Below are 13617 nucleotides of genomic sequence, written 5' to 3' on the forward strand. Positions count from 1 at the left end.
TATTTGATGCATCTTATCATTGTGTTAAGAGGTAATGTGGAAGAATTCTTTAGTCACTTTCACCTTATTAATATTAATATTCTTAATTAGCAATACCTTATGTCTATGGTGTCCACCTCCACTGATTCACCACCAAATTATTGTATAGAATAGAATCTGTGTTATACCTCAAACGGTCATTTTGATGGGATGATCATAATGATGTTGGGTTCATGACACACACATGCAATGCATGATGGTCCTAGCATGGAGTAAATAGTATTTTTGTATTTACATATTTTACATACCCTTCCAACCTTTTTATCTTTATTATAGTAGCATACAAGTGGTCCCACCAACAATTTTTTGAACGTTGGGGGACCCCAACTATATTGGCCTTGTCTCTTTCAAGTTTTCCATTTTTATCTGGTAGGGTATGAGACAGGATTTACACAAACTTGTAATCAAGGTCCTTAATAATGATTATAGAAGAAGAAATAGAATAATCCATCATGATTGCAATTTCCCAGTTGTTAAAATCGCGAGTACGATTACACGAGTCTAGTATCAATTTTGAGTTGACTCGATTGTAAACTCAACTATTTACAAACTACAAAGTGAAACTGAGTTTACTTATGCTAGACTTGATAAACTCGTGTAAACTTGAATAAACTCGTATATAGTTTTAAAATAACTTTGTTCATGTCAATTTTGTGCTTAGGTTGTAGCCCTCTACTAGGAATGCAGATGGCTACAATAGGTTTTTGAAGAGTTATCATCACTTTAATCTCTGATTGTAGAGTGTATCAATTTGGCTACAACAGTATTTGGAAACAACACAATGACTAGATTTGCAATAATATTGCGGACTGTCAAAATCTGGTTTATACTCGCGCAGAAGACATGATGAAGGACTGATATGCAGTCCACAATGTTCCAACCTAAACAGCAGCTGGTCCTGTTGCTTATTCTGCAGTTCGTTGGAATATGCAAGCACGTCGAGTTAAATGCGACATTGATGCCTCATTTGCACCCCCATTATAATAAAATGGACATTAGTATTTGTATTAGAGATGAGCATGGTCCTTTTACCCTTGCTAAAACTGAGTGGTTCATAATGGTGAAGCATTTCGTCCTCAGCACTTAACTAGCTTCATGAGTTAAACTTAAGTCCAGTGGACTTTGAGTTAGATTCAAAATTGGTGTATATAGGTTTTTTGAGCAGAGCTCAAGTTTATTTTTCTTTAAGAAAAACCAAATAATTCTTTAAGAAAAACCAAATAATTAGACAATGTATAAAAATGAGATTTGATAAAATTTAATGGTCAGATTTATTTAACACTAGTTAACAAATGAATACAATTTTAATCAACACTCAATTAAAATGGGAATTATCTACAAACAAAAGGCATAAAAAAATATTCTCATTCACTATACCCAATTTTTTAATACTGTAACCAATTACGCAAACGATACAAATATAATTAAATTATATATGACTATTATGGCAAAATCTTGTATCTTAGTAGGGGAAAAATGGCCGTGATATCTTTTGTTTTCAGCTGTAACACTTTCATGACGCAAAATCCTTGTCAGTTCTTCAACACAAACAAATGACAAAAACCTCCCAATTATGATTTCCAATCATGCTCAATTTTTGCGAGCTTGTCATCAAGTTTTTCTTTCACTTCTTGGTCTTATCCTAGCATCGGTGTTATGCCCAATTGTACAGCTCAAAATAACTTGTTAAACCAAGAATGTGGATAACATTCTGCAAATCTTGGAAGAAAAGTTTCCCTTCGTAGAGATAATTGAAGACCTGCCACAATCCTCACCAAAGACATCCACAAAAATGGAGCAGCACAGAAGGCATATAAAAACACAGACATAGCTCTTACTATTCCATCAGGATACCAAGGAAATGCCATAACCATTAGGACCCCAAGAATCCCAAGCCAAGGTATCAAAACTGGCAGCATTGGTAGTAGAAAGACATTAATTGCAATCGAACAAAATGTAAAAGAACCAAGAAAATACAGGATCCAGCCAAGTAGAGGGTGAATTGTGTGAGGAATGATAAAGTACGGTGTTACGTAAGCAGCAAGTATGCACCACAGTGCTACTAATTTGAGACTGTTGTGCGCCAAGTTCATGCTCTTATCAGAACGCCTAAAACATAACTTTGAGAGACTTGGCCTTGCCAAACGCATCATTGCTATTATTCCTATATATATTGCAGATTGGATAAATACCACGGCCATCTCCGAAGCATACCTGCACCAATTATAAGTCAAGCTTTCAATTTCATAATGTGAGAAAAATGATCTCAAAATAGTATAAAGCAGTGACGTGACAGAAATCAAAGGGTTACCCGAGACAGATTAACATAATGCTAACTTGCAAGTGGGAGTATATTTCACTCAACACATTTAGTTGCCTAAGTATCATTCTATCTCTTACTTAGTTCTTAAAGTATATAAAAATATTAAAAAGTAGTCCTTAAACTGGTATGAAATTTGTCAAGCTAGGCACTAAACTATATAAAATCCGTCAAACTGGTCTCCTTTCGAACTTACCCTATAGTTTGGCGACGTTGTTCATGCCACTGGATGCCTAGTGGCAGGACAGGCCAAGACCACCAATACCATGGCTTCAACCATGGTGCCCCGGGGAATGTGATCACACTATTTGGTCCACAGGGTATGCTCCAGCGAAGTTTAAGATCTGAAATCGGGAAGGAATAATATTAGCACAAAATGACATACAATTACAATGAGCCGTTCCATAAGTGAATATTACATCGTTTAAAGAACCTATCTGTTGTAATTTACTTACAGTAGTAAGAAGCATCCATCTGATAACCTAAAGGAAGCCTATATGTTCCCTCAAGCTTGGTGCCATTTGAAGGAGGGTGAAACAGTGGCTTATCAAGCAAATCAGGAAAGTAGCTAGCTATAAAACCTTGGTCAGCACCATCTGGATTTTCTCTACCATTTCGTAATTCATTAACCATGTCGTTGAACACCACTGTTGATGGCTGTCAATACCAAATAATGATAAGCCATATGACAGATATCAATTAAATGTTACAATGATTTATTTATAATTTTCACTTAAACTTTTAGCTCGATTTTTCATTGTTAAGTTGTTATTATTGCTTGGTTATTTATATAGTGTGTATGTTTGGATTGACTGTGAGTTTAATGGAATCACAGTGTGTCACCATGATTATAAAATCATGGTACCGATGTGATTTCACTAAATCCATCGCTAATTTCAAATATGCATGCATCATGGTCGGTTTTTTTGTTGGCCTTCAAGGAGATGAGGTTTTACCTGCAAGACGAAGAGACCAGTATGGAAGACACAAGGATTGATAAAGGTAGCACAGAATTGTCCACATTGAAACAATTCATCAGTATTTTGAAGAAAGAGGTTGTCAGCGTCTAGCATGACAACCCTGTCATAGTCCACTAAGCTCCACGCATAGAGTTTATTAAGCGATAACTTAAATCTCTTGTCAAAATTATCTTGATGCTTGTAGGGATTGTCCAAGTTTGACACCTTTAGGACTTTTGCACCATCTTCCTCTTCCCTGATACAATACAATTCGGACGCAACATGTCACTGGTAAATTCACCCACTTAATATGAGAAAGACAACAAATACTCTGTACTAAAAAAAATTGACCAAAACTTGAGGGATTGAAGTACAGTTTAGTAACTTTTGTGAGAGTTATTCTGAAGTACTAATAGAGTGTATCAGTTATCTTATGTAGTACTCTTCATTGTATATAGAGGACATGTTAAATGTACCAACTTAATATGTTTGTCTGTTATGCCCGCATGGCAAAATTAATTAGATTGATTAGTCTTTCCCTCAATGTATAAATACAGCACACAAGTGCAATTCACTGTGAAAATATACAGAAATTCAGAATTCTTCAGTTTTCTATCATAAAAACACCAGAGACACATGGTATTATATCACATCGAGAAACAATTTTCTTTTGATAATTAGAATATGGCATGCTCTAAATTCATTAAAATAAATCTTACAGAAACATGTAGTATAGAATACTTGTAGAAAGAAAGACATTGACTGTTTCTCATTTATATATAAATATGATATGATTACTAACATTCTTCCTATACCCATATGCCAACAAATATATGGAAATACTAGTATATGATAAGTATTCATAAAAATAATATTAAAAATTAAAATAGGATATGCTCAAGACACGTATGTTGAAGTACCTATTAGAGGAAAGTTCATATTACAAGTAAGATGTAATGAATGAATATAGGCCACACTGAGCTAAAATAACTAACTCATTTCATTCATTTTTGCTTGCTTCATTATATTCATCCATGCCTTTATTTATAGGCTTGATTAATCCTAACAAACTAATCAATGACTCATCTCAGTTCATCTAGATCCTTCTAAAACATGGTTAATCACCTACAATTAACTAATGCATATTGGCCTATTTTATTCTCTAAGGCCTATATTCATTCATTACATAAGCACGACACTTTTCCCATTTTAGGAATATTTGGACTTGATAAAAAAAATTAGGTAATCTAGTGATTAGAATTATACTCTCAAAGTCAGCAAGTGAAATGTCCAGAATTCGAACTTCAATCTCTACATATAAAATAATATTTTTATCAATTGAACTAAGCTTACGAGGACGACTTGTAAAATATTTTATGTAGATATCTTTGAAATTTTGGAAAATCCTAGTATATTTAAGGATTAAATTGCTTTGACTAGTAGTAGTTGGTGTCTTGACTTGGTGATAAATTGAACAAGTGGAAGACTAGGGATGTGAGGTTCCAGCTTCTGCCATTTGGTTTGTGCGCAAAATTCATATATTAAAACAAAAGGTCGGTAGTTCTTTTTCCTATACAGGTCGGCAAATCAGTAAAAAATTGTTTTTTTGGTTTTCTATTTACACGTTCTGTGTGACTGCGTAGGAGAGAGGTAATTTGAATCAAACAATCTAAAGATACACTGACGGTGTAAATTATTTTACACATACACCAATTAAATGACTTTATTGCAGTGTTTTTAAAACCGGACCGGACCGGCCGGTCGAACCGGTTGGACCGGGAACCGGAGATCAACCGGTCTGGTTCAGTAGTTGGATCGGACATGCTATTGAACCAGTCAAAACCGGATAAAACCGGGAAAACCGGGGAAAACCGGCGAACCGGCGGTTTTCAAAAACCGCCGGGTTAAATGCTTGCGCTAAAAAAAATGGAGATCTATAAAAATGGAGAAAGAGAAGATAGATTCAGATCTGTATTCATCTCTATCGCCGTCCCTTCGATATCCCGTCGCATCTCCGGCATCGGCTCTTCAGATCTTCCAAGGGTGGTTTTGTTGTGAGAGAGATCGATTAAAGAAGAAAGGAGAGTTTGATGAAGTTTTGTTTTTTCGGTTAGTTTGAGAATTTGATTAAGGAGAAAGAGAAATGTGGAGTAAGTTTGATTGGTGAAAGATGAAAATGGAAGTGTTTGATTTTGCAGTTCTATGGTTTCTAGAGATCTCCGGAGAAAGAAATGGAATGTGTGAAAATGAAAGTGCTTAATTTTGTATTATTAAATTTATCATTTATTATACATTTTTTAAGTTTTTATAATACTCCTAGTTATGCGTCAAAAATAATACTACTCCTAGTTAACAAAATGAAAGTTTTTAATGTGGTAGGTGGTAAATTAATGCTTCAAACTCATTGGTGTGTCCAACGTATTTATGATATTTTTAAGTTTTGTAAGATATTTTAACATATTAATAAAAATAATTGAATTAACATTTATATATTTAAATCTAAATTAAGTGAAAATAAAAAAAATATAAATTGGTGGGGTCAAATATGGATTGCTTATTAAAATTGTCATTGGAGTGAAATTAGTTAAAATTGCTTATAAGTTGCTTAAGTCTCTATGTGGCGATTTAGGCCCACAAAAAAGTAACTTAAGCAACCATGTTAAGTTCTCCCATTGTAGATGCTCTAATTTTTTTTAGGTGTTATTATGATTTTTAAAGACCAAGTTATCCGGTTTAATAACTATATAGTTTTATTATAGAGACCGGTTCATTCCACCGTTTTAATCCGGTTTAATCCGGTTTATCATGCAGTTCGACCAGTAACCCGGTGGTTCGACCAATGAACCAGTAACCCAATACCCTCACCGGTTTGATGTCCGGTCCGGTTTTTAAAACACTGCTTTATTGTGCCACGTTTATAGATTAGTTCTTATAATATTTTGTAAAAGATTGATACCATGATTTAATTGAATGCGTGTGTAGAACAATTTGTATTATCCGTACATATAAATTAAATTTTATTATTAAGTAATGAAGAAAAATAAAATAGTGAATTAGCTTGGCTCTGGCTTCAACGGGAAAAAAAGACGCGTTGGTGTTTTGGTATTGATATTCAACTCAAACAAAAAAGCAAGCACACACAAATCAACAAAGTCAATACTCAACTTGTGACTGGAAAGTGGAAAAAAATCGATATTTTCCACTTTTACCCTAAAATATCTTCAAATTTGACCAGGCCAGCCACATTTTCTTTCTTGCTAGTACACAATGCTAACAATTAAACATATAAATTAACGATCATAATATTATTTAATTAGCTAACTTTTTTTATTAATAATTATAATTTGAACAAACGCTCTAACCTTGGCGAGATATTAGGAGTATCTAGATTATAGCCTAATTTCACTCACATCAATTATTCACTAAAATTTCTAGTTTGTAGAATACTCCTATTCCTATATATAATAACCGAAGCAAAATCAAATGCAACAGAAAACTAAGGTAGTGGAAGGACTTACAGAGCTCGAATCCATGGAAGAGGAACATCAAGAGAAGCAATGACAACAAGATCGGCTTGAACGTTAAGTTTTGAAAGCGATTTAATAAGTACACGAACGGCAACGTAGAATTCGTAATCTCTTGGTGTTCCTACATACATCATAGTCGCGTATGCATTCTTGTATCTCTCTGTAGATAACGACGTCGCTTCGATGTAATAAGGTGTTAGTGAAAATATCACAAACCATTTTATGAGACTTTTTGCATTGTAACCCATTTCCCCCAAATTTTCTAAGTAATTTAAATTTGTGTATGCTATTGCTATGCACTAAGGTAAGGTGAGGGGATATATATATATATATGAGTCAGGATCCGTTGACACCAACTAGTTTGACACCAAATGTTACACCTCTCAATAACGTTTTAACCGATATAAATTTTATAAAATCCACCGTTGGATTGAAAGTTTACATCATATAGATCATTTGTGTAAAATTTCAGACAAATCCAAAATCATTTGATATGCTATTGAGACACATAAAGATTAACGGCATTTAAAAAAATACAAAAACCGTTAATTTTGATGTATCTCAATAACATATCAAATGATTTTGGATTTATTTGAAATTTTACACAAATGATCTATATGATGTAAACTTTCAATCCAACGGTGGATTTTATAAAATTTATATCGGTTAAAACGTTATTGAGAGGTGTAACATTTGGTGTCAAACTAGTTGGTGTCAACGGATCCTGACTCTATATATATATATATATATATATAATGTTAATTAGCGTGTGACGTGTTTGGAATGCGAAAAATTCAAGTGGAGTATTAAAAAGAGTATAGTATTATAGAGATGGGTGAGAATTATTCATGAGGAGGAGAACCAAACAAACCGCTATGGGGAAAAAGATACATACAACTTTTGGTAGCTGGGCCGGTACACGTTAGCTCAGAATTAATCAAATTCAGTGTTTTTTTTTTTTTAAGTTAAAATTGACTTAGTTGTACTTTTTTATGGTTTTTAAAAAATTGGGGGTACTTGTGTTTTAGATTTTTTATTGCTTTTTATAGTAATTTTAGGGGGTGTATTGGATTTGGATTTGATAGGATTTTAAAAGATTTTTTTATGAAAAAAACTCCTGAGGTACAGTCAAGACTTTTACAAAATTAAATAAATCTTGTGGTATTTAATTAAGACAAACAATTTTTTTTTTTTCGGGGCAACAAAATCCGTTGATATTCAATTGATATTTGATACTATTTTTAAAATGTCTACTGATCGTGTTGACCAGAATGATGCGACTTCGCCGGCGTTTGCGGTGGTTGAGAGCGTTGAGACCCCTGTTGAAGCGGAGGGGGGTTGTGTACCTGCAGGCACTCCGACGCTCAAGTCAGTTTGTGTTTGTAGAGGTTTTCTTAGCTATAAAATGCGTACCTTGCAAATGAAGTGGAGATGCATATATATATATAGCCCCCAACGCTGGGCTAAGGCCCTTGATGGCATTAATGGCCATCAAGTGGCTGCCGGAAAACGGCTTGGAGGCCTTGATGTGCAGTAAATGCTCATCATTCCGGTTTTCGGCCGTTACAATACGTAAGAGTATCAGACCGTTGGAGTCTTGCTCGGATCGCGTATGTTCGACACCTTCTGATGCTCGAGCTCGATGCTCGGCCCAGAACATCTACTGATATTCAAAAGTCTACCGATTTTGGTGGAATCTTCTTTGGAATGGATTTTGAGAGACTTTTTAGTTGAAAATATACTTGATAGACTTTTTCAACAATCCCACCAAAAGACTTGAGACTTTTTTGAACTCTCCAAGAATTTTTATTTTCATCATCACTGTATCAATTTTTTTTTTTTTTTTTTGCAGTTCACTGTATCAAATTTCTTCTTCTTCTTTATTACTTTCACAGTTCATCATCACTGCACCCCTTCTTATTTTCTTTGTTCATTTTTTCAAGAATCTCACCAACTTTTTCAAACTCTCCAAGATTTTTTACTTTCATCATCATTATACCAGTTCTTCTTCTTCTTTACCTATCAAATATATTTTTTTTGCAAAAAAATATTTTAACAAATTCTACATTTTTTTTACAAACTTTTGATTCATTACAACTTTTTATAGCAAAATTTTTTTCGTTACATTCACCTGCTTCTTTTCCCATCAATGGTGGTAGTGGTTTTTATTTGTGATTAGAAACATATACGTAAAAAAAAATATAAGTTTTTTTTTTGTTTAAATATTTGGATTCCCAAAAAAATATAATTTGTTTTATTAAAATTTATTGATTATTTTAAAATTTTCCTAATATACAAAAGTTTCTTAATATATAAAGTATTATGAAATCTTGATTGTAAGAATTCTTTTGAAAAAAATTCTCAAAATTCATTCAAATCATGTGTTAAAAATCTTGATTGTAAAAAGTCTTTAAAATCTCACAAAATCAATATATTCCAACAAAATCTCATAAAATCACAAAGACTTTTATTTTGCAAAAATTGTCTCATAAAATCTCAATCCAATACACCTCATTCAGACTATTGATATTTTATTCTTTTGTAGTAAAGATTATATTAAATTAATTCTAATGGGAAAAAACATGTGTCACGTGTGTTCCTGGTTCCTACGATAACACACGTTGAATCACTTTAATTTGGGTACATAGAATGTGTTTGGAATGATCAATAAGTTAGCTTATCAACTATCAATTTTTTTTTTTAACAAACATGTGGTTAGAAATTTTTGGCAAGAGAGTGGATAAGAAATTTTTATTTTGGAATAAATTAACTAAAATATAATTAATTATTAATAATAATATAAAATGTAACGTGGACACTATGTCAATTAAAATGGCTATAACTTGACCAAAAAAAAAAATGCTATGTGGCAAATTGGCAATGCTCACCATATCATAAAACTTATGTTATCATTTTGGTTTTTTTTGTCCATTGCTTGGTATGGGCGGCCCTCTCTTATAACTGATCTAGTCCTCGTGTTTATTTATATTTGCCAACTTGTATTTCAGATTTTTTTTTATAAAATGACATGAGTTTGTTTCATTAGAAATAGCAGTCAGGAAGATATATAAATCAAATGTTTGTTGGGAAAAACCGGCATAGAGAAAATAAAAGAACGCAATCAACAACACAAGAATATAACGTGGAAACTCCAAAACCGGAGAAAAAACCACGGCCGTTGTCAAAACCGACAACCAGAGAATAAACACTATGTGAAAATTGTTACAACACATAGACTTCACTCTCAACCACCCGACCCTAGTACACCCACACTCTCCAAAGTAAATATTTGAACTACATCTCAAATACTCTTAAACAAGAGCATAAGAGAAAAGAAAAACAACACAAATATAAACTTAAAGTGTTTACAAGTGCTACTACTTGGTGCAATTACAAACAAGAACTTAGGTCCATTATATAGTCTTGATTCTCTCATTGCTTCACCATTCTAAGCGATGTGGGACTTTTTCAATATAATTTTTTGACCTTTTTTTTTTTCCTTCATTAGCAATGTGGGACTTACATTGCAATCAACCTCAACAATCTCCACCTTGATTGTAATGGTCTTCAATCTTCATTGTCTACACCGACAATTATTATCTTATGCTTCCATTGTCTATACCGACAATCATTGTCTTCACCGACAATCATAATTCTCATTGTCTATACCGACAAATTAAATTATCATACTCCACCATAAAGAGTATACTCCACTTGGAACAAAACCATCCCAAGAATTTTCTTCACTTGAAACTAAACAATCCCAAGATTTTTCTTCACTTGGAACTAAATCATCCCAAGATTTTTCTTCACTTGGAACCAAGCTATCCCAAGAATTTCATCTCGAAACCTCGCTGAAAATTTATGGTGCAACTTCCATGTTGGCTTTCTCTGGAAGTTCATCAGCCATCGAGATAACCGCGTACCTTGCATCAATGCCAACCAATGCCCGCACGCTATCATCACACACCTTGCATCCATGTCAACCGATGCCCATGTGTCACTTGAACAACTTCAAACATCCATGAAACCACCTTCAGGCCATTGTTAGGCTCCAACAATTCCAGTTTAGTTACATCACCTAGTAAACCTTGTTTCACTAGTCCAACTAAACTCATGTCACTAACAAGTATCCACCCGAAGATCCACAACTTAACCAAAACATGAGAATCACCGCTAGTAACAGATGCATAACCAATAATAGTAGAACTATCTAACAAGTAATCTACATACTATCTATGCATCAAAGTTCAAGAAAATATCTCGCATTATGTTAAAAGAAACTCACCCATACCTTGAACCTTACAAGCTTTCCGTCACCGAGATGAACAACTCCACCTTCAACTAGCTCTAGGGATTCAAAAGTATTTCTTCTTCAAACACATGTGATAGGAGCTTCCAAAGTCCATATGACTCAACACTCCACCGATTCTCAACTTCCACTAGTACCTTCGCATCCTCATAATAAGTTGTTGTTTCAGACGTAACCCGAGTATTCTTAGCACCGCCTCTCCAGACTGATGTTGAGTATTATTACCACCGCCTCTCCAGGCTGACCTTGTGTAACCCTGATTGCATCAACACATCCTTGACTTGATTTTCTACAAGCCAAACATCAATTTTCTCTAGCCTTAAACTTCACAGCGGAACTCCCTCCTCCTGAATCAAACCAAGAGCTCTGATACCAGTTGTTGGGAAAAACCGGCATAGAGAAAATAAAAGAACGCAATCAACAACACAAGAATATAACGTGGAAACTCCAAAACCGGAGAAAAAACCACGGCCGTTGTCAAAACCGACAACCAGAGAATAAACACTATGTGAAAATTGTTACAACACATAGACTTCACTCTCAACCACCCGACCCTAGTACACCCACACTCTCCAAAGTAAATATTTGAACTACATCTCAAATACTCTTAAACAAGAGCATAAGAGAAAAGAAAAACAACACAAATATAAACTTAAAGTGTTTACAAGTGCTACTACTTGGTGCAATTACAAACAAGAACTTAGGTCCATTATATAGTCTTGATTCTCTCATTGCTTCACCATTCTAAGCGATGTGGGACTTTTTCAATATAATTTTTTGACCTTTTTTTTTCCCTTCATTAGCAATGTGGGACTTACATTGCAATCAACCCCAACAATGTTATGGATTTTTTAACAAATATTTGTTAAAAAATTATACATTCAATACAAACTTATTATTTTAAACTTCTTAACATGTGTAAATTTGCACATAATTGAAAGGTCCATATAATAAAACAGAAAATATAAAAATCATAATAATAGCGACACAGGGAAGAGGAAGAAAGAAAATCATAATTCAAGAATTTATGCCTATCCATATCGAAAGAATTCTGCAGTAATACCCTTATTCTCTCTACCTCATCAACACATTGCCATTCAAAAAATATGAAGGAAAAATAATCTAATCGTCAACATTAATTGAGAATAATCTAAGTCCATTCATTAAATCCAATTAAGATATTGATTTTAAGATATTTGAATACAAATCTTCTCATGCCAACAATAAAGTAAGAAGCAACAAACCAATTTACTAATGAATCAAGGGACTGAAGGGAGAATAAGTTGAGAGGGGTGTGGATAGAAAGCATAAGAGGTGTACATAGAAATAAACTAAAGTGCGAGCATTGAAAGAGTGTTGAGGGTGTTATCTGAAGCAGTGTTGGTGGTGTAAATAGTATTTTGGCCTATTAATCGAAGAACTCTCTCAAACCTGGTACCATTTGCAAATGATGTTTCACTATTGAAAGCAATATGACACAATCTGAAGAAGAACAACCTTGCCTTGTAAATGGCTTCTTCTCTAAACACCCTCAAACCCATAAAGATCTTCAAAGATAGTGGACATACAATGCCAGCCACAACCCCTGCTGGACTTAAACCGTTGCTAATTGCGAGTTGCAAGTGAATCTTCGCAACAGCCACCGCGTGCAACCCCATTTAATTAGTTTTGTGCGCACCACTTTCAAATCGATGTTCGACTCTCTATAGTGTAACTTCAATTATAAGAGCATGACATTACACATTTGCATGTGTCAGTAGTAATAGGATGATGCATGAATATAATTGGCCTTTCGGAAGAAGGAGAGGCGTATGATGTTTGAACGGCCAATTTTGGCACAACCATGCAGGTTGCAATGTTACATGTGCTTGTAATTATTAATGGAAATAGTGGCTAAATGGTTAATATACTTTCTCAAAAATTAAACGAAGTTAGCCAATTTAAGAAAGCGACATTTTTTGTTGATAAATAGAAGAAACGATAAGTAATTAGAAACTCATACGTATAAAAAATAGATTGGAATTTAAATTCCAGTCATAATTAGACATAACAATTTCAACATTTAATTGTCTTGATTGAGTTAGAATCTGTAGATAAGAAAACAACATTTTTGTTCTTATACAATGACTATATTTTCAACCAACTATATTTTCATATATTTTTTTGTCGTTAGGAATAGTATAAAATATTGAAGCTGTATAATAGTTACCAACCCCTTTTAAACGGAATTGAATCTCCTCCGGTTCGGTTTGCTATATAGAAAGTGGAGTCAATTGCAGATTACTATCTAGAAAATAAACTTTTTTTTTTCATGATTTTTTCATCGTGCAGACGTTGAATTTGAGTATAAAATATTGTCACTCGTTATGTAGAATGCGAACTGAAACACATTTCACTATTTAGTGTGGAACTCAATTTACACTTTACACTTTAACTAGTGTACCTTATAAAAACGTGACA

At 33.7% G+C, this 13617-nt stretch overlaps 1 protein-coding gene across 1 annotated transcript; it reads right to left on the minus strand.

Moving 5' to 3' along the window:
• Positions 1-1293: 1293 nt before the first annotated feature.
• Positions 1294-7152, minus strand: LOC123911346 (putative glucuronosyltransferase PGSIP8). The gene is made up of 5 exons (XM_045962752.1): positions 6837-7152; positions 3316-3574; positions 2815-3016; positions 2556-2703; positions 1294-2253 (listed from the first exon to the last, which is right to left on the minus strand). Exons 1-5 carry the CDS (start codon positions 7091-7093, stop codon positions 1713-1715), a joined length of 1407 nt encoding a protein of 468 aa, XP_045818708.1. The 5' UTR covers positions 7094-7152; the 3' UTR covers positions 1294-1712.
• Positions 7153-13617: the final 6465 nt, after the last annotated feature.

The sequence above is a fragment of the Trifolium pratense genome, linkage group LG2, assembly GCF_020283565.1.
Source record: "Trifolium pratense cultivar HEN17-A07 linkage group LG2, ARS_RC_1.1, whole genome shotgun sequence".
NCBI lineage: Eukaryota > Viridiplantae > Streptophyta > Magnoliopsida > Fabales > Fabaceae > Trifolium > Trifolium pratense.

Excerpts from the sequence above, each read along its gene's own strand:
- LOC123911346 (XM_045962752.1), bottom strand. The coding sequence starts at position 7,093 with ATGGGTTACAATGCAAAAAGTCTCATAAAATGGTTTGTGATATTTTCA. Across the intron at positions 2,704-2,814 it reads GATGGATGCTTCTTACTACT|ATCTTAAACTTCGCTGGAGC; the intron begins GTAAGTAAATTA and ends TCCCGATTTCAG. Across the intron at positions 2,254-2,555 it reads CAACGTCGCCAAACTATAGG|GTATGCTTCGGAGATGGCCG; the intron begins GTAAGTTCGAAA and ends TAATTGGTGCAG.